This window comes from Astatotilapia calliptera, chromosome 11 (assembly GCF_964374335.1).
Source record: "Astatotilapia calliptera chromosome 11, fAstCal68.1, whole genome shotgun sequence".
NCBI classification, from domain to species: domain Eukaryota; kingdom Metazoa; phylum Chordata; class Actinopteri; order Cichliformes; family Cichlidae; genus Astatotilapia; species Astatotilapia calliptera.
This window is the reverse complement of record NC_137432.1, coordinates 13,690,511-13,716,763: the sequence shown is the minus strand read 5'-3', so window position 1 is coordinate 13,716,763 and position 26,253 is coordinate 13,690,511. Positions and strand designations below refer to the sequence as shown.

General features: G+C 41.9%; 4 protein-coding genes across 5 annotated transcripts; 1 reads left to right on the top strand and 3 right to left on the bottom strand.

The window, feature by feature from the left end:
• Positions 1–133: 133 nt before the first annotated feature.
• Positions 134–5,870, bottom strand: elovl4a (ELOVL fatty acid elongase 4a). Its single transcript, XM_026183503.2, has 7 exons — positions 5,643–5,870; positions 4,621–4,703; positions 3,914–4,101; positions 3,574–3,654; positions 2,918–3,089; positions 2,019–2,146; positions 134–1,868 (listed from the first exon to the last, which is right to left on the bottom strand). The coding sequence occupies exons 2-7, from the start codon at positions 4,685–4,687 to the stop codon at positions 1,542–1,544; spliced, it is 963 nt and encodes a 320-aa protein (XP_026039288.1). The 5' UTR covers positions 4,688–4,703; positions 5,643–5,870; the 3' UTR covers positions 134–1,541.
• A 911-nt stretch (positions 5,871–6,781) lies between these two features.
• Positions 6,782–10,016, top strand: prelid3a (PRELI domain containing 3A). 2 transcript variants are annotated; one of them, XM_026183504.2, is made up of 7 exons: positions 6,782–7,147; positions 7,445–7,613; positions 7,828–7,917; positions 8,008–8,078; positions 8,264–8,366; positions 8,596–8,672; positions 8,794–10,016. In XM_026183504.2, exons 1-6 carry the CDS (start codon positions 7,116–7,118, stop codon positions 8,665–8,667), a joined length of 537 nt encoding a protein of 178 aa, XP_026039289.1. In that variant the 5' UTR covers positions 6,782–7,115; the 3' UTR covers positions 8,668–8,672; positions 8,794–10,016. The 2 variants fall into 2 exon arrangements, with proteins under 2 accessions (XP_026039289.1, XP_080163946.1); XM_080307820.1 differs by lacking the exon at positions 8,596–8,672 and having other exon boundaries at positions 6,801–7,147; positions 8,794–8,984.
• Positions 10,017–11,443: 1,427 nt separating this feature from the next.
• Positions 11,444–18,351, bottom strand: fbxo32 (F-box protein 32). The gene is made up of 9 exons (XM_026185267.2): positions 18,101–18,351; positions 17,495–17,619; positions 17,133–17,182; positions 16,913–17,005; positions 14,461–14,554; positions 13,687–13,871; positions 13,381–13,563; positions 12,862–13,005; positions 11,444–12,730 (listed from the first exon to the last, which is right to left on the bottom strand). The coding sequence occupies exons 1-9, from the start codon at positions 18,211–18,213 to the stop codon at positions 12,641–12,643; spliced, it is 1,077 nt and encodes a 358-aa protein (XP_026041052.1). The 5' UTR covers positions 18,214–18,351; the 3' UTR covers positions 11,444–12,640.
• A 3,229-nt stretch (positions 18,352–21,580) lies between these two features.
• LOC113031896 (kelch-like protein 38) lies at positions 21,581–25,909 on the bottom strand. Its single transcript, XM_026184411.2, has 5 exons — positions 25,480–25,909; positions 23,209–24,429; positions 22,982–23,123; positions 22,785–22,890; positions 21,581–22,522 (listed from the first exon to the last, which is right to left on the bottom strand). Exons 2-5 carry the CDS (start codon positions 24,426–24,428, stop codon positions 22,233–22,235), a joined length of 1,758 nt encoding a protein of 585 aa, XP_026040196.1. The 5' UTR covers position 24,429; positions 25,480–25,909; the 3' UTR covers positions 21,581–22,232.
• Between the last annotated feature and the right edge of the window lie 344 nt (positions 25,910–26,253).

Below are 26,253 nucleotides of genomic sequence, written 5' to 3'. Positions count from 1 at the left end.
CAGGAGTTGTTCATATATATCAGGCTGATCATTTATGCTCCATATACTACAGACAGTGGTAATGCATACATAGTTCTAATAGATGCACACCAAGTCTTTTTATGTAGAAATCATTATCTTTTATCTTTTCTAATCCAAATCTTGTTTCTGATAAATTTACATTCAAGCCTGCTCCAGGCATGAATTCAATCTGAAAAGTTGACTGAATACGTAAAGGAGTTTTTCTCAAAGAAAACAGCGCTGAAGGCAGGTTTAGTTAACGTGATGTTTTGTTTCTTTAAAAAAAGGTAGCAGCTGTAAGCTAGCTCTGAATTCTCTACAAGTACAAAAGGGAAGCCAGAATGCCACCATGTCGTCAGCACATTACATCTTCACCAGGGTCTAAGACGAACGACAACTTCTGAGAGGACAGAATATAAAAAGACAAGTAAACATCAGCAAAGACACAACGCAGCCAGCTTCGCTGACGGGGGTGGGGTGGTGGTGGGGGAACACTGAGATAGTCATCAGATTCATCATTTATCTGAATAACATTTATTACATTTCATCACATTACATACAGGTAAGGATATGCAAAATTGGTTATGGTTGTAAATAGAAATAATAATTTGTCACCCCCATGTGAGCTGAAGCTAATCTTTTCATCTTAAAAGCAGCAGTGGAACAGCATCATCCAATCAGGGTTGACAATTCATTTACTCCTATTTCTATGTACCCCTATGTATCTCTGCATATGGATTTCTTCTTCTCCTTTACATATATATACATATATATATATATACATATATATATGTATATATATATGTATACTTGTGCGTTAATGGATGACAGCTCAAAAGTGAGCATTTATATCCCATAAATAAATTAGTGTAAATAAGACAGTTTCATCTGCACAACTAAGTGGCTACCTGTAGGAGTGTCAGTTTGCAGCACACAGGTGCTGTAAACTCAAAGTCTCACCTGTGCAACGTCAACAACGTGTAAATAATATGAGGACAAAACTGACACGATAGTGTACGTTATCGTCAGCTTTGTATCTGTACAGGTAAGCAACAAAAAATAAGAATACACTCAAATATAAATAGACATTTCTGTTATCATGTGTATTCCTGTCTCAGTATAGCAGTTTCTAATTGCTTTTTACCAGCTCAGATGCATTAAATGCAACTTTCTCACTTTTCAGGCTTCGATTTTAACTAGCTAAAAGTCACTCATGGAAGCAGGTCTACTCAGCGCCACAATAAAGAGAAGGAATACAAAGCTCTGTCTGACACCAGAAACTGTTGTATTTGGTGTTGTGATAATGGTCATCCGGTGTATGACCAGCGATCACCTTTTAGTAACAGAATGGTCCTCTCTTAACAAAAAATGCCTGCCTCGTATTTTATATACAACTCAGATCATGGCTTAAATAAACTCATCCCACCTGATCATCCACTTATCTAAATCTTCCTCAAAGTAAGTCTTTCATGTTTTAGCACGATCAGCCTAGAAACCAAGCAAGGCCCTACCTCACCTGAACCTCTTTGACTCACCCTCCTTTAATCTCTTTTAGCTCGTCCTTTCCTCTTTCTCCTCCCAGAGTTCTCCTGGGGTTTCTCCTCTTTGCTCCCCATCAGCATTGCTCCGTTGGCAGCTTTGCTGAGGCCGTTGAGGGTGCCATTAGAAACAGCCTTGCCGGCTTTAGAGGAAGAGGACACGTCGCGACGTGCGGGTTGCTGGCGGCGGTAGGTTTGATAGTAGAAGTTGCCAAACAGGACGATGAAGGTGATGGCGTAGCAGATGAGGGAGTAGTGCATCCAGTGGGGGAAATCGCAGTTGACATAGAGAGACAAGGCCGTGTGACCGATGGTGACATGGAACTGAACCTGAGCCCCAAAGAGAGAATAAGAGTTATGCTTTTGCACCATATTGTGTTTTCACTGTTCTTTCATAGCAAGAAGAATGATTTTCAGTCAAATGATCCCTACAATCAATATATTTAATTTCAAAATCAGCCACCCTGGAAATCAACCTACCATCTGGATAATTGTCAGATACTTCTTCCACCACAGGTACTTTTGGATCTTAGGTCCACAGGAGGCAAGACCGTAATACAGGTACATCAGGACATGGATCATCGCATTCATATGTGCACCAAAGAATGCTGCAGTAGAAGAAACAATAAGTTTTTAATTTTGTTCTGCTTACTATAGTTAAAAAAAAATCTTAAACTGAGTTGCTTTGAACTCCTGCTGTCTGTATCCAATAAAAAGACAATAGTTGAGGGGGTGGGAGATACAAACAAGCGTAGGTCCAGGGGCCCCATGAATCCAGATTAAACTATCCAAGCTACATATGACGATACTATGCTTGTGGGTTTCAGTGAAATTTGTCATCTAGCTTCCTCATCAGTGTTCAGACTCAGTTTACTCTCAGTCACAATCATCTACTTGCAAATATACATATAGCTGCACCTGCGTTTACTAATTAGCAAGTGATAGTGTGTTATCATGCATACATACTGTGAACATGATAAACATTGTACCCAATAGTAAACTTCAGCGATTAAATGCTATTACTCTCAACATGTTGCCTTGTTGGCATTAGCACTTAGCTCAAAGTGCTCCTCTGCCTGTGGTATACCTTTACAGAGTTGCTAGCATGGCTGTTAATATGCAGATGCATATTATAAAAAAAATAAGCTCAACAAACAACAATAATGAATACATTTACCAGTAGTGAATAAAAGGTTTATAGACAAGTAGCTCCACATGTTTGGTTTAGCTTCCTGAAGCACCCACCAAGGGATTTGTGTCTCTTCCCAGCCCTCACCCAGTATAAACCACAAAACTACAGAGCCGGTGAAGGCTTTATCAACAGCAATGCTGATAAATTCAGCATATAGCTGATGTCTGCTGTGTTGTGAGCTACTCACACTGTCCTCCTGCCACCCACTTGATGCCAATCCACCAGAGCGTGAACATGGAGCAATGATGGTAGACGTGAAGGAAGGTGACCTGGTTAAATTTTTTCCTCAAGATGAAAAACACAGTGTCCAGATACTCAATGCCCTTGGAGATGAAATACCACCACAGAGCTCCTGCCACCTGACTCCCACAGAAATAAAGAAGGAGAAGAAAAAGACTGTTAACATATGAACATATATGATCAAGAGCTACATGTGCGTGAACTCTGATTTTGGAAATCTTAACCTCGACCCGAGACTGACTCACTTGTGGTTTCTGTTTCAAACTACGTCATGGAGCAACAGGAAGGAAGGTGAAACTGAACACCATTCAACTCCGGCTTGTACTTTTTTCTGATAACAGGCCCATGCTCTAAATGTATGGACGCCGCTCATGTTTCTAAAAGCTCTCTGAGTGACGTGTCCCTGGCAGGCTGACTGTAATTTTCTGAACCATGGGTACAGTGGAGAATTATTAACAGGTAGGGATCTGGTTCCAAGGAAACTAATTATTGTAGCCACAAAAGTCTTAAGATAGTAAGTTACATAAACAGCTGAAGTCCCACTACTATATTCAGAGTTTATCTATGCAAGTGTGTGTGTGTGTGCACGCTCTGAACACTCACCCTGACTTCATTGGGATCATCTGAATAATCCACCGATTGACAAATGTAACTGTATCTGGCTGCTCGCGTTGCCATAAACAGCTGAAAAAACAAGAGTGTCCATTGAGTCACTGCTATCAAGCATACAGTGATAATGGCAGAGAAAAGAAGAGATGGAGTGCAGACAAGAGCATGAGTACACTGTAATTAGGTTAGTCTAAACCCAGAGGACAAAACGGCTGCTGTAACGTATCAACTCGGGAGCACAGTTAACGCTGGAATAAGAGGATATCAGATTTAATTCACTGACTGCAGTTATTGGACACGTGCAAGTAACAATCAAAACAATGTGACAATCTACCTCTTTAAAGATGAAGAAGTTGAGGAAGACCATGCTGAAGTTGTAGACAATAAGGGTTTTGCGGAGCTGGAAGGGCTCTCTGTTCTTCATGTATTTGGGCCCAAGCCAGAGAAAGAGGAGGTAGGAGGTGCTGATGGCGAGCGTGGGTAGGGGGTTGTCCATCAGGGGCCATTTCTCCACACGCTTGTCTGACAGAAACATGTTTTCATAGAGTTACATAAATATTCGTAATATTTGCATTGCACTGATGCAGCGTGGGTTCAGTATATTTTGAGAGGAGTGCTCGTGCTAAGTAGTAGTGCAGATAACAGATAATATCCTGCAGGTGGATGCCCAGTGGTCAGTTTGATGGTGATACTTTGAGAGAGCATCCAAGTATATCCTGGGTTGATAAAGGGTACAGGGCCTGTTACTGGGTGTAGCAACATAAATACATACTGCGGTATATTGCAGTACATATATAGCTACTATATGTCCTAAAGTATTGAGTAATTTGTTAACAAATTGCCAGTGATGCACTATTCTTATACTAACTCCCTCTATAATGACTCACAGCAGCAAGAACCCTGCAGAGTGATACATAATATCTAAGGCTGGACACACGGGCAAGTGAATGTGCATTTACTCACTGATAAATACAACTTCTCTGATCTTAAAATATCTCACACAGATGCTCTCAGGCATGCCGGATGTTTTGAAGGTATTACCTGCAATAGTGAGGGTCCATTTGTAGAACTCTATGGTGTCGTTGATTAAATGTGTGATGATCTCCATGGCTGGGGTAGTTAACCTGAAATAAAACAGACAACCATTTAATAAACAGAGCTAAATTCACTGAGGTTGAGTGGTGTCATTATGTAGAAGAGCAATAACAGGGAAAAGACATCTTAATAATGGCAATAATTTTATTTTAACACCACTCCTCAGAAAAGTAATCAAATAAATATATCAATAGGCCAACGGGAGGTCAGTTATATGATAGGAGTTTGGTGCTCCATGAGGCCTTGGTAGTTGGGCAATAGGGTTCATTGCGCACAAAAGCTGGGAACACAGGCTGGTAGAGCGCATGTGTCAGCAGATTTTTGGTTTGAACACGACCAACAGCCAACCTGGTGACTCTTCGAACGAGAAGATGCCTTACATACTTTTACAATGAAATGCCTCATCTCCTGTAAAGAGAGCCAGGATGAAATACTCTGACTGTGGATTGCACATTCAGACGCAGGGTGTGATTTAACGCTCCTAAAAAGGTGCACCACCCCCCACCTCCCTCTCCTCCCCTTTCTCTCTCCGGCCCGGAGCGGATCAAGCGATGCTGCAGCATCTGCCATATTCCTGCACGCGCTCTACACAAAAACCGATCAGAGAATAAGACAATAATTGCAATTTATATGGAAGTTAAGATTCGTATTTAATACGCATATCTCTAAAAGCTTTTATTGCGATAAAAGCTTTATTGCATGCGTTTTAAAAAGCCCACTCTGTGTCACGGGTTTGCTTTCTGCGGCATGCAATCCCGGCCTTCAACCACGGGCTGCACGAGCAGTCTTATTGTCAGCCTGATCTCTCAAAAACTCACAGCTGATTGTATCTATGCGCCATTAAAACAACGCTTTCCACAAAACACATGATCTGACACTCAACGTCTGCATGCATCGCACAGTAGGCCACAATAGCGACATTTGTCTCGCCTTCACCTCCGCGCGGATGAGGATGCTCGTTTCCTTACCGTGTCGGTGCTTTAAAAGAAAATCCCACTATTTTTACATTCAGTGCAAGGTCACGCGATGCGCGTTAATCCGACCTCCAATCTCCTGATAGACTTTTATGTGACCTGATGAATTGTTCCGTTATTTGGAGTGAAACAGACGGGCCGCTGAATGAACGGCAATGGCACGAAATTCTCGTTAAGGGACCATACTAGCCTCCACTGCGCGTCTGCTTCTATGAATACCAACAACACGAGCGTAAATCCAAACAGTTATTATGTTGTACTTCCGGTTATATTTCAAAAATAATAAGATTTTGTTCCCAACTGATTGCCCCCCACCCCAATGATCTTATATTATTATAATAATATTATATGATAATAATAATAATAATAATAATAATAATAATAGTTTCGTCTTGATGCATTCTCAATCATCCAGGTAAGTAAATCTCCAAAAGTTGATTGCGTTCATCTCGACGTAGCGTATTATTATTATTATTGTCATTATTATTAATAATAATAATAATAATAATAATCATTATATAATATTATTATTATTGTCTATATGATTTGGTTTGTTGTTTTTCTATTTTTCTTTTCTTTTCTCCTTTTTAATAGCGCACTTTGGGTTTTTATTGGAAAGGACTTACCCTTTATTTCCGGTTAGGTTTACGATCTCCTTCGTGCAACTTGACTCAACCCCGCTCCTTTGCTGCCACTTGTCGGTGGATGAGGGAAGGATGCTTTGCACATGCGCACAAATTGAGACGGATGCAGCAACAAGCGCTTCACCAGCTTTAGTCAAGTCAGCCGGACACAAGCAGAGTCAGACAGGAAGAGCGGTACCCTTCGCAGAAATCTCATTGGAATACACTCATTGAAAGTGTTGCATCATAGTGCATTAAAGAGTTGTACAAACGCCATTAATGATACAAATTAAGAGATATGATTGCAGTTTAGGGCGCTGTTCATTACGAGTACATTCATATAGAAAAATTCTGACACTAATAAAAAGATTAATGCTAATTAACGTTTATGAACTGTATATCTCCATGAGATCGTCCACATACTCTACGTGATGTCGGTAAAACCAGTGTCGTCGACTGATCAGGACACTCGAGCGAGGATTTTATTCTGAAATGTGCGACCTGACTCCTGTATCTCACTATGTGACTTGACGCTACTTGCCTCCGCAGTTGCACCGGCTTCTTTTGTGTCCTAGCGGGACGATTTACTTGAATTCATCCATTACAGGCCATCTGCCTGTCGTCGCCGTGACGCGGGGATCGCAGGGTGTTTTGCGCAGTTTTTACGCGAAGCTGATATGCGGAGAAAAGCTGGGATGTGTTCCCTGGACTCACTGCATTGATGTTCGTGAGCTTCTGTCATCACAGGCCTCATTCTCCCATTACTGGAGCTAGTTCCTCATTATAATGGTGCGGTGAAAAGGGCGTTTTGTTCCGCGATAAGGTCAACAGACTGACATATAAAATGAAAATTTGGAGCACGGAGCATGTTTTCAGGTTGGTCAGCACACTGAGCCGGCATGTCCTTGTCTTTAACTTAATGTAACCCGGTGCTTTAAACGGTGAAGCTCATGGCTCCATATCTCCAGTCAGTCTGCTCTATGTTAAGTCATGATGGTAAGTCTTTATGTGGGCTTGACAACAGGAGGCGTGCCACTGATGATGTTTCAAGGATGATCACTAACCACACCTGTCCAAGCCAGAGTGTGTCTTTCAGAAACCAACAATGGAAGATTTTTGATGGCTGCTGTTGTAACCACATTTAAACGTTATCTTGTCCTGGTCTGTGTGCAGTTACCCTTGGGAGACGGTGATCAAGGCTGCTATGAGGAAGTACCCCAATCCCATGAACCCTAATGTGATCGGGGTGGACGTGTTGGACCGCAGTCTGGACACAGAGGGCCGGCTTCACAGCCACAGACTCCTCAGCACAGAGTGGGGCCTACCGGCTATCGTCAGAGCGGTCAGTCATCAGCAGATACAGATATATGAAATGGTTCTCAATGTCTTGCAGGGGTTCCGTGTTTCAAAGGAATGACAGCACAACAATTCATTCACCTGAAGTGACTACAAACACATCAGGTGAATGAAGTGTTTGTAGTAATTAGGCTGTTGCCAGTACAGGTTTGATTGCTGGTGTGATTTAGTGTGTCTGTGCTGTATATTTCTGTCTGTAGATACTGGGAACCAACCAGACACAGACCTATGTGAAGGAACATTCCATAGTTGATCCAGAGGAGAAAAAGATGGAGTTGTGCTCAACAAATGTAAGTTAATATGGAGGCTTGCAGCTTGATAAATGCTTTTAAACAAAGTGTGGCACAGACTTTGTCACCATCTACCCTTTTATTTTCCAGATCACTCTAACTAACCTCATATCTGTGGATGAGAGGCTTCTTTATAGACCACACCCAGAAAATCCTGAGGTGTAAGTAGTCTAACTTTTATTTTATTTGCATGTGTTTAGAATGAATACCATCAGTCCATTTTTAAAGGGCTAAGAGATAGGAGCCAGAATCAACGTGACACTATTTTTTTGCAGAAACAAGATGTTACGGTAATGTTTTTCTGTTTAACGATGTCTCTGCCATCGCCTGTGCTCTCTCTGCTCAGGACTGTCCTGACCCAGGAAGCCATCATTACAGTGAAGGGAGTCAGTCTGGGCAGCTACCTGGAAGCCATGATGGCCAGGAGTATGTCAGCTAACGCCAGGAAGGTAACACTTAATATGTTTCTCTTTTTATTTGTCTTTTGCACCCTGATTTGATGATGAATGCAGATTCAAATAATACAGTCTTTGCATGTCTTCTAAGTGGGCCTCTGCTTTCTCTGCTAGTTTCTTTACCACTCTGGCAGAAGCACAGTCAGTGGTTTACAACCCCACCAGGATGTTCACTGGGCCTTGGTCTTGTTTTTAACCTTTCTTTCTCTCTGTGAATCTGTAGGGTTGGGATGCTATTGAGTGGATTATTCAGAACTCTGAAAGAGAAAATGTTCCTCTCTGTGACATTTACTAACGCTGGTAACTCTTCTTTTTGCCTTTCTTCGCAACTTTCTTCTTCATTCATACCTCTGAAAATCCCCAAAGTTGTAAGTGCACAGAAGCCATAAAATTCTTAGAGCTTCTTTGTTTGAATTTACAGATGTTGAAGTGTACAGTGGCAACTATTTTCCCCGGCTACACCTCATAAACAACTGGCGATCCTCAGCATTTCCAGCATTTCTCTGGCCGGTGGTGGTCTGAGAGGTTTTTTTCTGGATTTCTGTCTGAAACAGCACTGGAAGAACAAACAAAAAGTAACATTTTTGCCAAAGCTGAATGATTATTAAAAAGTATTAGAGTAGATTTTAAGAGATAAGGGGCCAACTGTGGTAGGCATAACTCATTGCTCACTGACTACTCATTAACTCATTAGCTGTTTAAAGAAGTGTTAGCAAAACAGAGAGCTGCATCAGCTTCACTGAAGGACCACCTGAAAACACTGTTTGAAATATTATATTACAGATGACTTTCACACCATGCCATATTATTTTTAAAACTACGGAGGAAGGATGCAAAAGGTGACGACGTGGTACAATGTTACTAGTATGCAACCAACTTCATGATTTTATTTGAACTAATGTAGATTTTGTGTAGTGTCACACAACAGAGACTATAGTAGGAGTTTAAATTGGAAAGTTTTTATTGGTGCTTATTACTTGTTACAACGGGGCACAGACTGTAGATCATGTCCGCATGATAGTAGTAAAAAAAAACCTGCAAGAATGTGGGAGTGGGAAGAAAAATATTTCGACAATATCAGTTCTTTGACTTACTATCACAAAAACAAGATGGGAATGTATCATTAACATCGCCTTCTTTCTGTACTCTCAAAGCATCAATACACCGGCTTCTTTTTGATGTAGCATGGGCAGCAGGTTTGCAAGCAGGTTACTGAGGAAGAGGAGGATCGTGCAGGTTATACAAACGCACACAGGCTAAACCATTTATAATGGCCTTAAGATGATGCCGGTGTATTGTTGCTTTGAGGGCAGTGCAATGCCTTTGCCAGTCACACCTGTCATGCTTCCACATGCTGAACTACTCCATAACCTGTATACCCTGAGGAGCAGGGCAGTACTGTATGTGCAATTCTGCATTGGGAGAAGCACAGCGTGCTAAATCAGCTTTCTGAGTAAAATTTAAAAAAATTACACATTTGTATAAATATTATTTATTTAACAATGTGTGATAAAACGTAAATTATTTCATGTGTGTGTGGGTGTGTGTTCATTTCATGGGGGGAAAACGTTACTTTTTCTTTTTTTTTTATTTGTAACTTGAAACAGTTGTCTTTCTGCAATGATTAAAAAAGTGCTTGAAAAATTGCTGAAGTCATTTAGATTTTCACTTCAGAGCCACAGTGTCAGTTTATAGCATGAATCTCTCTATACAAGGCTGACACTGCCTGAATGCTTTGGTTTGTGTCAATAACACTCACATTTGAAAAGAAGCATAAATCTGAGGCAAACCTCTCAGTAACTGTTGCACCATGACCACAGTGAACATACCAAGAGTTTTTTAAACTGCAGTGTAGTTCATCATTTGTCCAATTGGGGGCACACAGATACCTATGGTGCGACCTCTGTTCACCTCCAGCAAGAAACCTAGAAAATGTTTAAAAATTGTCCTCATGTAAGCTCATTGTATACGCCGTTCAATAAATAAAGGAAACTTCTTTTTTTTTTTTTTAATTAACGGCGCACTTAATGATCACGGTATTACACAAAGTCAGTTAAACTTAAGGCATATCAGTCTATCGAGTTTTGTGAATTCATTATGCTTGCTTTGGTAAACATGAAAGTTACGAGGTTCACCGATTAGGGGAAAAATTACAAGACAACCCCCCTAAGAGGGAATGGTTTTACAGGTGGTGCCCACAGAACCATTGCTCTCTCCTTTTCCCTGCTGCCTGATTTCTCTCTAACCCTGCTTTTTGCTTGCATCCTTATCACTACTGGTAACATGAGACAGTACCTGCAGCCCATTCAGGCTGCACAGGTAGACCAGGTCCTCCAAAAATGGCACATCAATGTATGCTGTTGCAGGAATGTTTACTGTCTCAAAAGTGTTGCAGAGATCCCACGAGAGGGCCCATTACACAGGAAGAGAGGGAGGTAACCCAGCAGCACCAGTATCTGCTCCTTTGTGCAAGAGAATGGGGTGCCAGTGTTGGGCCTGGCAATTCTGGTGTTACTAAGAGAATGCACACTAAGCTGCATGGTACTGGTCTGAGAACTTCAGTCCCACTAAATGATGTCAGGACATCATGCCAAGTCTGTTACTTCCCATTTTGGTCAGAAACATGCAGACAAGTAGCCAGCTGGAGGTCATTTTGTAGGACTCTAGCAGCACTCATGCTTGCACAAAATAAGTCCTGCCTAGCTCTCCTCAGATCTTCACACACTGGAAACCGTTCTCAGACACACACTAAATTTTCTTGCAACAGCGCACACACACACACACACACACACACACACACCCTGGAGGAGCTGGACTACCTGTCTAACCTCCAGCTACCAGGAGTGATGGGGAAACTAGCAAGAAGCTTCCTTATTTTGCAGTTGTTTCCACTCCAGAGCACTTGTCACTTTCATTTGCACCAAGGAAAGTGAACTGGTGTACAATGGATTCTGCTTCCTTACTGGACAGATTGATTCCTTGAAGTTTAACTGTGTGTTATACCATGATGATCAAGTGCTCTATTCATCCCCCCCCCCATAGAAAGGTGTAGCGACTACTCAGAAATGACACCAGCTTTAAGGGCTTTTTTGCCCCCCTTTTATTAATTGAACAGAACATAAAGAGAATGCATTGCATAGCATGTACATCATTCTTCACTGTCTGATCAGTGAAAAAATAAAATAAAATAAAAAATAAAAAAGTGAGTCTGGGTCAGACTGCACTGTTCCTTCAAACCCAAGTGCACAAGCTGAGCCGCTTGCCAAAAATCTCATTAAGTAAACACAATCAGCTCGATGTCATGCGGGATATCTCAAACAGTTAACTTTGGTGTGAGAGCCTCAGAGCTTAACCCTTCTGTAAATGAGACACTTGATGTTTAAAATGATAAAAAATAAAATAAAATAAACAGCATTAGGATCTGAAAGCATTGCAAACAAGGCACAAGCTGTACCTATACGGCTTCAAGTTTCATGATAAAGGCACACACCACTGTTACACTGACTTTGATAACAATCTTTGGTAATACTGCACTCACGTGCTGCGGCTGTATCGCCTGCAACAGGAAAAAAAAAAAATCTAATCCTTATAAAAGTGAAAAAGAAATCAAAATAGAAAAGACTGACAGTGAGTCAACGTGTCAAACCCAGTCTAAACGGTTATTTACAACTCATGCTTACATTCATTTTCTCTTAGGTACCGCTGCAACCTAACATTTACTTTTCTTCATCCCAGTTCCAAACATGAATATTAGTACAGACTCCATCTAAACACCAAGCACACTGCACCTCCCCATACGAGCAATAACAAATACAACTTTAAAGAAATCGCTCTTCTTCCTTTGAAGAACAATTACTGGAAACCACTGAAATACAAGATTAAAAGAAAAAACAAAATCCAAAAAAAGGTGCTCAAATCTAAAGTTCAAAAGGTGCTTTTACTTTGCAAGTGTAATTTCAGAAAACACATTAAACTAAGATTGAACTCCAGCAGTTAAGTATTCCCTTCATTTCCTTCGCATGTAGCCCGATTTCCTCGACATCACTACTGCTCTTCGTCACGTCCACTAGCTTTCCACAGTTAACCCACTCTGATGGGTTTTCAGTGCTCGCTCAAAAGAAACCTGATTGCATAACTGTCCTGCTGCCTCAGCACTCTCCAGTCTCTTCTAAAATACATCCAAGAATCGTGATATTAAAGAAAACAATATGTACAGCAGTATGTACAGTCCGATCATCGGGATTCGGGGCGTCTGTGAGTGGGAGGGATCAGAATTTGAAAAGATTGATAAAGTCTTGAGGGGAGAGGGACATGGTGCAGCTTTCTGGGTTGTTGGCTGTGCAGGGGTGGTTTATATCCTGAAAGAAAAAAAAGAAACATTGCATGAATTTATAATGCCTTTTTCCCCCCTCTGCTTTAAAAACAAGAACATTTTAGTTTCACATCTACACTGATCAAGTGCAAAATGAAAGAGAATGAAGCAGAGTACCTTCCAGAAAAGGATGTGGCAGTGTGTGCAGAAGTGCAGGGTGTCGCTGTATTGCTCTCTGTGAGGACAGCAGCGGCTCAGCTTAAAGTACATTTTTTTCCACTCCAGGTGACCTTTATCTGACACCATCAGCCGCTTCCGGATCTAAAATATAAGACAGGCTTTTAAAAAATGTTACTCAAAAAAATAAAATAAATAAATAAATACTTCAGGCTTTTATTTTATTCATATAATACTAGTCACACTCAGAGTGAGATTTTTAGAAACCTTAATGGATAGTTTTGTCATTTGGGGGCGGGGGGGGGGGGGGGGGGGGGCGTCTATCCTGTAAAGCTTCTCTGTAACCCACTTTAGCCTATAGGTGAGAATCCCTCACTCACTTATCAAATGCATGCCTTTTGAGCATGGTGCTGGGTTACTGCCTCCCATTTTCCAGGCTAGCTTTATCACAGATGCCATAAAGGCCATCTGAACATTCCACGTACGCAAGTGTTTGCATTCCCTTAAATTTCTACATGCCTGTCTGTCTGTGAAGTGGTACTGGCAGAGTTTCTTCCACAACAGCCGGTCCTCTGTGAGGGTCCCCAGCTCCAGACACACTTGGCCCAGGCTGACCAGGTCTCTGCCGTCAGAAAGACTGTGCATGATGTTCAGCTGCAGACTGGCAGGCAGGTCAGTCAGAGTCAGACCTGTATTTGTTGGCTTAAAAAAAAAGAAAGAAAAAAAAAAAAGGAAGAGATGAGAAAAAAGAAGAAAATCTATGATGTAATAAAGATTTGCACTTCAGAGCCCCTCTGGAGTTCTGCATTGTAGGCAGATGCTTACCCTATTGATCTGGATGTTGTCCAGCTGTTGCTGCCACTGCAGGATGTTCTCCATTCGGTGTACCCAGATGTTGATGTTCCCCACCAGCACAGACTTGCCCATGTCCTGAACGAGCCCACACAGCGAGACATATAGGGTCTGCAGCAGCTCTTTGATGGGGCGGACGTTCTGCTGGTCATCGAGGACTGTGGAGAGTTGGTCAACAGCCAAGATTAATGACCACAATGATACAATGAAGTTTCAAGCCAAGTAGACAGCGACTCCGCAAAATAAAATTATTTAAATAAAAATTATTTAAAAAAAAAAAAAAAACTCTATTAAACTAAATATTTGGTTGTGATGGAACGGCCCCGCAGAACTTCAAATATTTGGCAAAACAGTTTCATAACGCTACCTAAACAACCTGAATCTCTGTTTAGCAGAAGGAACATTTAGTTTACACTGTGACTTGCACTCGGGTCTGGTGACTGTCAGAGTTTTTCAGCGTGCCACTAAAGCACTGAACTCCATCCCCAGCCTTCTTCAGACATCACAAAGGTTCATTTCATCATATATCGAAAGCTTCCACTTTGCTATACCTGCATTATTTGTGTTTACACTTTTGAGAAAGTAAGACGAGAAGAGTCCACTACGCTGTATATACGAGCTTAGCAAAAACTAAGTAGACTGAGGGGCAAATATTTAAGAACAGCACAGGGAAACAAAACGACATGAAAAGAAAATCATCTGAAACACAAAAAGACTGAAATGAAGAGGCAGGGCATCAGAGCTCACCTTTCTGTACCACTCTTTCCAGAATGTTCATGTAGTTCTTCTGCGCCACTCCACTGAGTGAGGGGAGCTGGGACTTGGCAATAAGCTCCAGGAGCTGGAGGAATGGGGAGGTGGGGGGGAAAAAAAAAAGAAACAACATAAATTTCATCCTGTCTGCAAGTGAGACGCTCTGTTCCACTGCAGTGTTTCTTAAAGATTGTTAGGCTGCATTCTTACAAAGCACTTGGTTCTAACAATAATTGCTGCCTAGAACAACTTTGGAGACGTTCCATGTGGTCATTTCTCTCAAGTGAAGCTGTGGACGTCTAACAGCATTCTAGGGCTTTTATTAGGGGAAGAAGCTACTCGGAAAGGTGTTGGATAAGAGCGCAGGCTGTCAACAAGGTCAGCCACCCCATGCCAGCACAAGCAAGCTTTTAATCGTTTGAGTCCTGGTTTTCCTGTCATGTGAATTAGCCGAATCATTTGACAGAGTGTGCGTGACTGTGTAAGCGCGCGCGTGTGTGTATGTATGTCTGTTGCCGTTGGCTAGCGGACAAACAGCGGGTTCCAACAGGGTGGCATGTCTGGCATGCAGCAGATGCTGTGACATCATGGAGAAACTGGCTCATTTTGACCACGTCATGACCTTTGTTTGTATATCAGCGTACTGGTAAACTGCGGGGTACTTTCTGGGGTACTAGGATACTGAAAAATAAGAACCAGTCAACCAGCCATCTTAATAATGCGTCATTTTTAACCAAATGACCTTTTTTGAGCCTTTTCATCCTCATGCTCCCTGTCAGCTTTGCCATTTTTAAGCTTCTTCACTCCTTCCTCACTGTCTTCCCCCCCCTCCCCCTCTTCCCAGCGCCATTCCTAAAACCTAATCCCGTGCCCTTCTTCTTTTAGCAGCTCATCAAGTGCTCCTCTCTTTGTAGAGCAGCCGGGCAGAACAATGTGCGTTTCCGTATCTACTTTTAGCTCCTGCAGTTCACTAAACTGCGCTTTATACTTTGGCGTGCGGCTCACACTTTTTCCACAAACACACCGACAGAATTAGACACGCCGCCACCTTTTGTTATTATGTGCCATCTCTGCATTGATGCTCATTTTAAAGTTACACATGGCTCGCCCTTGAAATAACCTACGTTCACTGGCTGTGAGATGAAAAAAAAGAAAGAAAAAAAACAAAAACAAATGGAGGACCACTTGCCTTGTCATGGAAGAATCTGATCTGTGTAACTGAGACAGAGTTAAATGAACCCGCAAATGCCATCAGACACAACCAGTGAAGAGCAGTGACCTAGGACACTGTGTCCAGACCAGGCGCTAGTGTTTCACAGCCATATTGTTCTTTGGGCTTACCACACTACACTGCACTCGTTAACTGGAACCTGAACTAAAAGGTCAATCCCAAACTCCAACAGAGATGTTAACAAATAGGAGTTAGCCAAATATCTGCAGTAAATCTAACACTTATCTGGACTACCAGATTATTTTGTATTCCGATAAGATTAGAGCCCAATCTCCATTTATGGGTTTGGCACTGTATAAAATACGATCCCCTGAAACCTCACTGTTCTGCCAAGAGAAAGTTTTCTTGTGTCCTCCTGAAGAAGGCTACAACTCATTTAAATGCTTCTTTAGATAAGAACGACACACAGATACTCAACATAGAGAGGGAAAAAGAAAGACAGAAATGTGACACTGGACCACTGGATGAGTGAGGAGAACACATAAGGAGGGTGTTTAACCTGACAGAGGTATCTGTGTTTGTGTTTGCAGAGGGGTCCGAATCATCTGACTACCACCGGGTTTGGTTTCGTGAAGCAACTGTCAGGTGGTCGCACCTCACTGCACAGCTGTCACCCTCCTCTTGCATACACACTCCCCCACCTTTGCCTCACATGTGAGCACATGTGGGAGAGCTGGTGTTCAGTTCAGTGAGGAAGAAGCTCCAAATTCGACTAGATGATGGCAAGCGAGCATCACTTTTTTGTTCGTCTTTGTCAGGAATACCCACCAAGCTGAATCTGTTCAAACTCTGTGCATGTGTGGATGACTTTCATTAAAGAGTTTCCCGTGCATGGCCTTCCAGGTTTTCTGTTCATATCCCACAATGCTACTGACACTAATATCTCCCAATTGGTCATTTAAGCTCACTACATGATCCATCTGTTCCTCGCTTAATCCTATGGGATACCAACATGCTTTGGCAATCATATTCCAAAACAAAAAGAGCCACACTGTGTCCCTACTTCAAACACACACTCCCTGGGTCCCTATCATCAGCACTGAGAGACTCTTGTCTGCAGAGCAATGATAAGAAGCTGGCAGAGGCCTACACACCCTCTTAACCTTAAGCCTTTCTGTGCCACTGACAAACAGATCTCCCATTAACAACCACAGAGAAAGACAAACAGAAAGAGACAGCACAAACTAAGAAGAAAGGAAAGAAACGAGAACTCACTCTGACAACGTAATTAAATCTCCTCGTGTCCTTGATGGCGCTGCAGAAATCTAAGCGGTTGAAGGCCTCTCCCAGTGTACAATATCCGTGGCGCTGGGAGAATTTAATTATCAGGGTATTAGATTGCAATCCTCAGCAGGAGTATAGTTTTCTCAGCATGTTTACATTAGCAATGACGATATGAAAAGTTGATGTGAAGCGGAATGAGTCGGTTTGTTACCTCCTTGGTGCTTCCTTTATGAACATAAATCCATTTTTCCCTGTGGAAATCTGTGAGAAAGCAAAGTGTTTACGTTAGTGGCCTGCCCTCATTAAGCGGCTTATAAGCACTGTGACAAATGTATTCAGCACAACTAAGTTTTCAGAGCTGCCTTTGGAAAGGGAGTTTATGAAATGCAGGAGAATGACTAAACATCAGTGTCATTAGGAGGTGCTCCACCAATGCCTTCCCTTCCAGCTTTCTCCTGCTTGTATTACCTACTCCAACTTAAGTTTGATGCATTGCTATGTGATTTATGACTCCCACGCTTTAAAACGGGCTAAATATTTTGCTTCCTTTTTTTGTTTTTAATAAGGACTCACATGGGACTTTTGTGTTGTTGTTCATTAAGTCTTTTTTCCTCTTCTTGGCAGCCATGTCATAGCTGAAAGAAAGCAGCAGGTTCTCCTTGTTAAAACTCTCCTCCTCCTCGGCCTCTTTGCAGAAGCTGCAAAAACACAAGGACACATTTATTTATTAATTTATTTTGAACTGCAATCCACTTTAACCTTTTCCTTCTACACAACGAGCAACTCCAGCATCAAACCCAAAGAAAAAAGTGTAACTTGGGCCGTGTTGAAATGACTGTAGCTCATCTGGAAAGTTTACAGATCTTTGTTAATCCACTCACTTGTTTAGGGAGGTTATTAATAGCTCGGTGATTAGCCTAGGAAAGTAACATAGCAACCAGAAACACACAAAGACACTGAGGTGAGTGAGAAGGAAACGACACCGAGGTGGAGGCCTATAGTTGTTTTTGGTTTGGTGTGTGTGTGTCAGCCTGCTTCTGTTCATAATGCTGTTTGGACTTTTGAAGAAAGTCCCTCCTCCCTCCATCTCTCTCTAACCAAACAAAAGTGATGGCGCATTTCAATTTCCAAAGCTCCTCAGAGACAGCGCCATTTCTTAGCTCTCGGTTAATGACCAACCTCTGCACGGAGACATTGTTGTTTTTGTCGTCGGTTGTTGTCTTTTTCCATCCCTCTTCGGTTTTCACCCAGCTCTGACCCGGCGACCTCCAGTCCTGTCCGAGAAAAGGCATCCTCACTCGATGACGCTAACTTAAACAAAGTCAATAAATGTGTGAGAAATCTTTGGAAAGCCCTCTGATTTAGCTTATTATGTAACCACCCCCGCTTCTAAGTGCTTTGTTTTGCCCCCTGTGTTTCTAGCCTACTGTTGACATTGCGCAGCTCTTCTTTATATCCTCCAAGTGAGAACCCGGAAGCACGCGAGCTCCGCCCACTTTGGAAACTTCCCCGCAACACGTGGCTTTGTTTATCAACTCCAGCGTTGCACAACCTCTCGGAGAAGCGAGCGGAGGAATCAACACTCCTCATGTCATGGAAAATAATGACAGGGGACACCAACAAATATTTTAACACATTGGAGGAAGGCGTTTTTTAATGTATACAGACTATTATGTAACTTTGAGAAAGTCAATTTCAACTTCATTTTATGCTTGGACTTAGAGATGTTTTGTGTCTCTTTGCAGTCGTTTGATTGACTTGTGTGTACTCTTTGTGCTTGATTCATTTTTTTCTTCTGCTTTTTTACATTGAGACACTGCTACTTTCCTGGCTGTGGTCGGAGTTCAAGTACAAGGAATAATCATTGTTACACTCATAAATCTATATCACCACTGCTGTTTTTGATGATTGGGTTAAATATAAAGAAAATAACACTTGGTAAACAGAAAAATGATATACCTCACAAGTCTGCGTGCTCAAACGAGAGCTGGGTTAAATTCATACTGATTTGATCCCATCTTCCTTAATCACTATTCAATAGTTTACAAATCAAGCATAATTTCCAAATATGCTGTGTAAGCCATCCTGCAGCAAACCTCTGACTTTGAGGAAGGCACACTGCAAACCTGCCTGTTCAAACAATAACATTTTTTTTAATGCCTGATGGATTGATGTTGATAAAACACAGTTGTTGTTCAGGAAGCGGCCTGCTCAGCCTTATCAGCGCTCACTTCATGACACTGTAAATCTATAAGGGGGAAAATTACACTGCAATATCACAGCTAAGTGCCCTGATTCTCGGTCTCACTCTGTATTATAAATAGACTGATTTGTCCTCTAGATTTTTCCAGGGTATTTGGCCACACTGTGGATTGTGAAGGAGTGTGTTTGTGTCTGCATGTGTGTGTGTGTAATTCAGGGGGCTTACCAGTGTGTTTCAGTTTTCCCAAAATGGCCCAGATTGATCCGTGAAGACAGGATGAGGGTATTTTGTTGACTTTGGCCCACGTTACAGAAGATAGCGTTTACAGGTCACTGGGTCGGATCTTATCAGCTTCATTAAACATGTGACACGTTTACACATTAATCTGTGTGTGGCTTTTCGGAATACACATTAAAAGTTTATGTCTGTGTGTTTACAGCTTTAATCGCTTTTCTCATGCCAGCCTTGAGCTTTCAGTGCAATGACCAAGCGGTTCATTGAAAAAACAAAGATAAAAGCGATTGATGAAGAAGTGCCTTTAAGATCTTGCAACACACACCCTGGTCTGGTCAACCTGTCTTTTAGCTGCGGATATAAATGTCAACTTTCTAAAAATTGCTCCAACATAGCAAACACTTCTCAGTAAACTGCTGCAATGGCAGCTGTGCACGCATGTGTGTATCTCAATCCATGTGAGTGAGCGCTTACAATGCTGTCGTATATCACGACACGTTATATGATCAGGAAAAACATGTTATCTCTGGCACATGGTTTCCCTCCAAGAAGCACTTGTGCTTTGACACATTAAGCCGTGCAGATGTGGCTCGTGTGGTTTTTGTGCTGCTGATGGTCACAAACTACCCCCCAGCGCTACAAATGTATTTCCGCTTCTTCTTCCTCTATTTATTTCTTTGCCTTTTTTTTACCGTGTAGAAAAAAAATCCACCTCAGACTGCGTATTACAACTTTATGGCTCAAGCTTTTGAAACAGATGTTTGTGGCTTTAATCTAACATCTTGATATATGTAGAAGGCCTGCGAACACTCTCTGCTAGATACAATAGAGCCATACGGGGCATATAATCTCAGCAGCTGCAGAGCTGTTTGTGCAGAAGTAGTTCCCCATATGGGTGACCATAGAGAGTGTGTGAGAAGTGGAACTGAAAAACCTAAAATGTATTACTGTGTGAACTTCAGGGTAATGCAGTAATATGCTGTGAGTCCCTGAAGTCTGATTAAGTCTATTTGTAGACTAGGCTGAATGGCAGGCTGGAAAGTCCCAGCAAGTGCAGTCAGTTAGTGACTGACCAAGAAGGCAGCTATGACCTAAAGAGTCTGGGTTTAGTTTACTCGTGGAATGACCAATAATGTAGCCCTACAGAGCCAGCATGTGTGTATGTGATGCATAAATGTATATTTTTTAACTTTATACATTTTCTATATTTATATCTAGATAAATGTTTAAATATGTTGAAATATATCTTTCTCTGATATGTTTGTCAACTTAGAACCTAGGAAAGGTCGTCAGTGAATGATCTTTTCCACTCTCACCTCTGTCTGTTTTTGTTGTGATGTTGTGACCAGACACGGCCCCACTTGAAACGCCAAACACCTTAATCACAAACACACACACATATATATGCACACAGTTACACAAACACATACACCTGTTGCTGCTCCTCTTGGATGGGTTTCATCACTCGGTCAGGTTCTCTGTTGTGAAACCCCCGCTCATGAGTTTCTCTCGAGTCTTCGCTCACATCTGCCAGCTTGCACGGAAACCGGCCGGGCCACATGCCTCACGTGGTGTAACATTTGCCCTTCTTGTTTGTTGCTCAAAATAACATCAGATCACCTATAGTTTTTCCAGTCACCCATCCACACCACCTTGTCTCGGCCACTCCACCCACTGTCCCCTGGGCTCCGTTTGCTGGCAGCAAAACGACTGAAACATCTGACCCAGTGACTTATGGTTTCAAAAAAATGTCCCCTCTGGTCACATTGTGTTTACGCCATACGAAAGGCTGACATTACATTGCAGATGCCACTGATGAATAAAATGATGTAATCTCTTTAACTGCTGCTTAAACTTGCACTATGCAATCATTCTATAGGAAGCTGTTTGTCCCGCATATCTTCAGATTTTTAGCATACATCTAATTTGTGAACCATAACAAATCAGTGAGTCAGATGGGATTCGTGGACTCAATTCCCACTGTCACAGGGCCAGCAATGATGTTCTCACTGGGTAAAAGTTCAGCATGTTCTTTATAAAAGGGTAACGTTTCATGGTTGCATTCTGTATCTCCATGTGTGTGGAGAACAGGAACCTGTCTGGACATGTTGAGATCCAGTGTGAGAGGGTTTAAACAGACATACGATGAGACATACAGGGCACCGGCTCAGATTGCGATTCACTGTCAACAGACCAAGAACTGCTGAGTCGTACTGTGGGGATGAAGAAAGACCACATATATAGACTGTGATTTTATTTTCAAGCTGTACAAAAACGAGCTAAAACCAGTAAACAACAGTACAAAAACATTAAACCTGAACATTTAGAACAAATGATTTCAGCATTTGATGCAAAAGTATGCTCGGCACCCAAAGTCCCAAAACAGTTGACCTTCTGGTATGCTTTTATTTTGATTTCAGCACTGCATTAACAATCTCTTGCTCTTTATCACATGAATTTCACCACCATTTTCATTAAAGTGACAGAAATTGATCCAAGGCTTTGCTGCTCACATCAACAGGCTCAAACCTACGAGCTGCACACAGAGCTTTGAGTTGCACCAACCGGTACACAGCCCTCTCGATTTAAACATGACAGGTGAAATCTCTGGATTTAGAGCAGGCTGAAAATAGCACTCTCACCCATTGTGAAGCCAGACAGGTTAAGAGCAGGCTATGCAACAAGAGTCGTCTTCTTTTATGCGAGTCAGAGTCAGGCATTAAACAACAACACAGAAAAGTCGTGGAATAAATAGTGCTTAACATTTAAATACTTTAGTTTTAAATTGAAAACATTAAAAAATGAAAATGACATTTGTTCTATAAAATATTGACGTCAAAACAAAACAAAACGAAACACTACTGCCTGCCTAATTTATGATTTCGACCATGTCTGTGAGACACATGTGAGAGTCACGGAGCCGTGATCGAACAGTTTGAAAGGCAGGCTCCCTTTACTTGTCCATGTGTCTGTTTTCGGGTCGTAACACTCAAAAGCGTCCGAGTCTTCAATGACGTCGTGGCCATTGATGTAACGTCCGCCTGTTACATACAGTTCGTTACTGAGAACGGTGGCTGAATGGTGCATCCTCCTCTCCTTTAGGTTGGCACACTTGATGAATCGGTTGGCCTTGGTGTCGTATGCAATCATCCTCCTGGTGTATCCTGTGACAGAGAAGATATTATGATATATATATTCATATGCAATAGTTTGGTATGTAGTGGTGATGAAATTGTAAAGTGATCCATCAAGAATTTTGCAAGAATCCCTTTGTTTTGTTGAAGAATACTGTAAAAATCCCATTTTCCTAATGGAACTTTCATTGCTAATGGTATGAAAGTTCAGTCCAGGCCCCCGGTGAAATGACACAGTTATCATTATCACATGTGCAGTTCATGTTTATTCTATCTGTCTTAGCCCTTTTACCTCCAATGATGTAGATTTTCTCATCCATGACCACAGCAGGAGCAGAAACATTCTTCACTGTTCTGTTCTCCATCTTAGACCACATGTTCCTGGCAATGTGATACACCTACACAGGGGAGAGGAGAAATAAAAGGGGTGCATGAATAAATGTGAATGGATGAAACAAATGACTGCAAAGGTAACAGGTGTAGTAATACCTGTATCATTCTGACAGGGTTGTGCATGGCATCCTCTCCTCCAAACATGTAGATCCTCTGGTTAGTAGCAGCCACCGCGGGGTGCAGTACAGCCTCAGGCATGGGTGCCATCAACTCCCACAGATTGAACATACTGTTGTACCTGATGAGAGCATTGAGAGATGTGTTTGCTCATGTGTGTCATTCTGTGTATGCAGAGTTTCTTGACTAAGGACGGACCATCTCACCTCTCCACGCTGCCTGTCAATCGCCTGTCAGGTCCAAGGCCGCCCAGGGCAAAGATGAAGTGGAGGTAGGAGACGCTCTGGTGGGCAAAACGTGGCTCTAACATAGGCTCCGCTGTCCGCCAGTGGTTGGTCTTAAGGGAAAGGGTGTAGACAGTTCTACTGACTTCGCTGTTCTTCGGATTTGTGGTCAGACCTCCGATGACATAGAGGATACTGTGTAGGGCAACGTAGGAGGCTTTGTAGAGACGAACAGGCAGCTTAGCAAGCCACTGCCACATCTGGCTCCTCTCATCGAACACTATGGCCTCCCTGGAGGTTTGCTCATTATTCTTCCTCCCTCCTACCACCACCAACATGTCATGATAGCTGTAGCGCCTTGGCGCAACCCAGGGATGTTTAAAGTCTGCTGCGATGTCTCCACTGCATTTTGTGCTAACAGAGAACATGAGGCGTCTAACAGATTCTATGAGTTCAGTGCAGAGGGTGGAGGACTGGATCAGAGGATCATTGGCTATGAACTGGAAGAGGTAGGTGGGGTGGATATATCGAAGGCGAACCTTCTTGAAAAGGTCACTGATAGCACCTCGCCTGGACAAAGGATCGTGATGGATCCAAGCAACAAGTGTCTCAAAAACCTGCTCCTCCTCTGCACAAAGGGAATCATCCTCCAGGTATCCCATGAGCTCCGTCAAAGACAGCTCACACAGGTCCTCAGATATTGACACGTCGCAGAAGCTCTTCATGGCCATCTCTTTTGCTTTGTCTCTTAAACTTTTACAGCTCATGATATCAGAAAGTCGTATCATGCTCAAGCAGTTGTCTGGGCTAAGCTGCTCCTGCAGAAAACTCGAGCAGGCCTCAAAAAGGCGGCCATATTGCAACATGGATGCTGCCTGCATCAGAGGAAGCACGTCATCCATGCTGATGCTGATGAGTCCTGTGTAAACATAGTCGATAATGCTGCTCAGAATGGTGGACGTGATTCCCTTTAGGTCTATTTTGGTCTGCTGTCTCTCCACAAAGTTGTTGCAGAACATGGCTCTGAAGTAAGGGCTGCTGGACACCAGGACATTTCGGTGACAGGGGATCTCTGTATTATCTGAACACAGCAGCACATCAGTCAGGATGTTCTCCTGTCTCAGTCTGTTGAGCTGCAGGAGCAGGTTGGAGGACTGCTCTTTGTCTTTGAAATGGTAGACCTCACGTGCTGGTTGATCCATGCTGAGAAAAGAAAGCAGGCTCAGATTATCACGTGCAACTTGTTATTCAAGCCTATGAGCAATGTGATCACTTACTCACTGTGCTCGCTGTGAAGTTATGTTTATTGGCTTAATGCTGTCAGAATACCAGCTTTTTATTGTGTAGTTCGGATAACATATTGGGATTCTATTTCTTAGATGAGCTAAGTCCTTTCTGCTTTTTTCAGTGACTTGATGAACGAATATCCGAATGTATGAATCAATCAAGGAAACTATTTTCCTGCAAATGCACATGGTTAGCTTTTCCTAAAATTCTGCTCCAAATGTCTAGTTTTAAAGTTTGCAACCCTTTCAACTCATAACAGCAACATAATCTTTGTTCAGGCAATAGTTGGACCATATTTAGCCTTTTTAACCACACACAGATACTCAATGAGGCCTGCAGCATGGCCGTCTGATCATTTTGGAAACTAAGTCGAAAATTCTGATGAAACACCCATGAAATTATTTTTCTTGGTGAGGTGTCATGGGACAGATGATGATTTTGTGTTTTGTGTTTATGTGTGGCAGTGTTTATGTTTATGAGCTTCACACGTTTCATGCATTAGATATTAGTACAAATTGTGCAAACTAATGCACATGGTTAATACCAAATGTCACATACTGTCAAAACTAAGTATTAAATGCTGTACAGCTGTGGCTCAAGAGGTAGTGCAGGTCATATACTAATCTGAAGATTGGTGGTTCGATCACTGGCTGCTACAGTCTGAATGCCAAAATATCCTTGGGCAAAATACTCACCCATAGCTGCTCGTGTGAATGTTAGATAGAAAGAACTTATGCATAGAAAATAGAAGGGAATAGGAGAAATGAGGCAAGTTGTATAAAGTGCTTTGAATGCTCAGAGTAGAAAAGCACTATATAAGAACCAGTCCATTTACCATTATAAATTAACATTTATTTCAGCATATGAAATAAGTATATTTCAGTATATGTAAGGTACTGCTAAGGTTAGACATCACACAGAGCAGATTCAGTCCTCCTTGCAGCCTTACATGAATACGGCTCTTACCTGTTGTGGTTCTTTCAGGGTTTCTTGGGGGTCCCACTGAGTTCAAAGTAAATTCTCAGCATCAAATATGATGTCTGAACATTCTCCTTCCCTGTCTTCCTCTTTCTTCTAGCATTAAATCGATGTGACTGTACGCTCCTCTCTCTTTGTAGAGGTGTGTTGCGCACTGTTTGTTGTTATGGACTCTTTCCACGAGGCCCGTGTGTACATTCCTCCCCTAAAAATAGAGCTTGTCTTTGGCAGCACTGCTGCAGACACATGTGACATGCTAGAGAGCTGTCTCAGAGTCTGTCTGGATTTACCACCAAATCTGTATTGTTCCTTTATTTATTATTCTTTCTCTCTCCCTCTTCTTCTGATATTATGTTCTTCCTCTGTTTATTAAATCCACATGAGACCTCTCTTTTCTTCTTTATAGCTCGCATTCCTGCTCACTCCATCAGCTCTATCTCTGTCTGGCACATGATTGCAGCAGTAAAAACGGCACTGATACTTGATAACACTCATTTTTGCTGGCTGCTCATTCTGCCGGCTGGCTCGTGGAACACACAGAGATATAAAAACAGGATTATGTTACAGCAGAAGCGACATAAACAGATCAATATTGCTGCAACTTGATTTTTTTTTTTTTTTTTTTTTTTTTTTTTTTTTTTTTTTTTTTTTTTTTTTTTTTTTTTTTTTTTTTTTTTTTTTTTTTTTTTTTTTTTTTTTTTTTTTTTTTTTTTTTTTTTTTTTTTTTTTTTTTTTTTTTTTTTTTTTTTTTTTTTTTTTTTT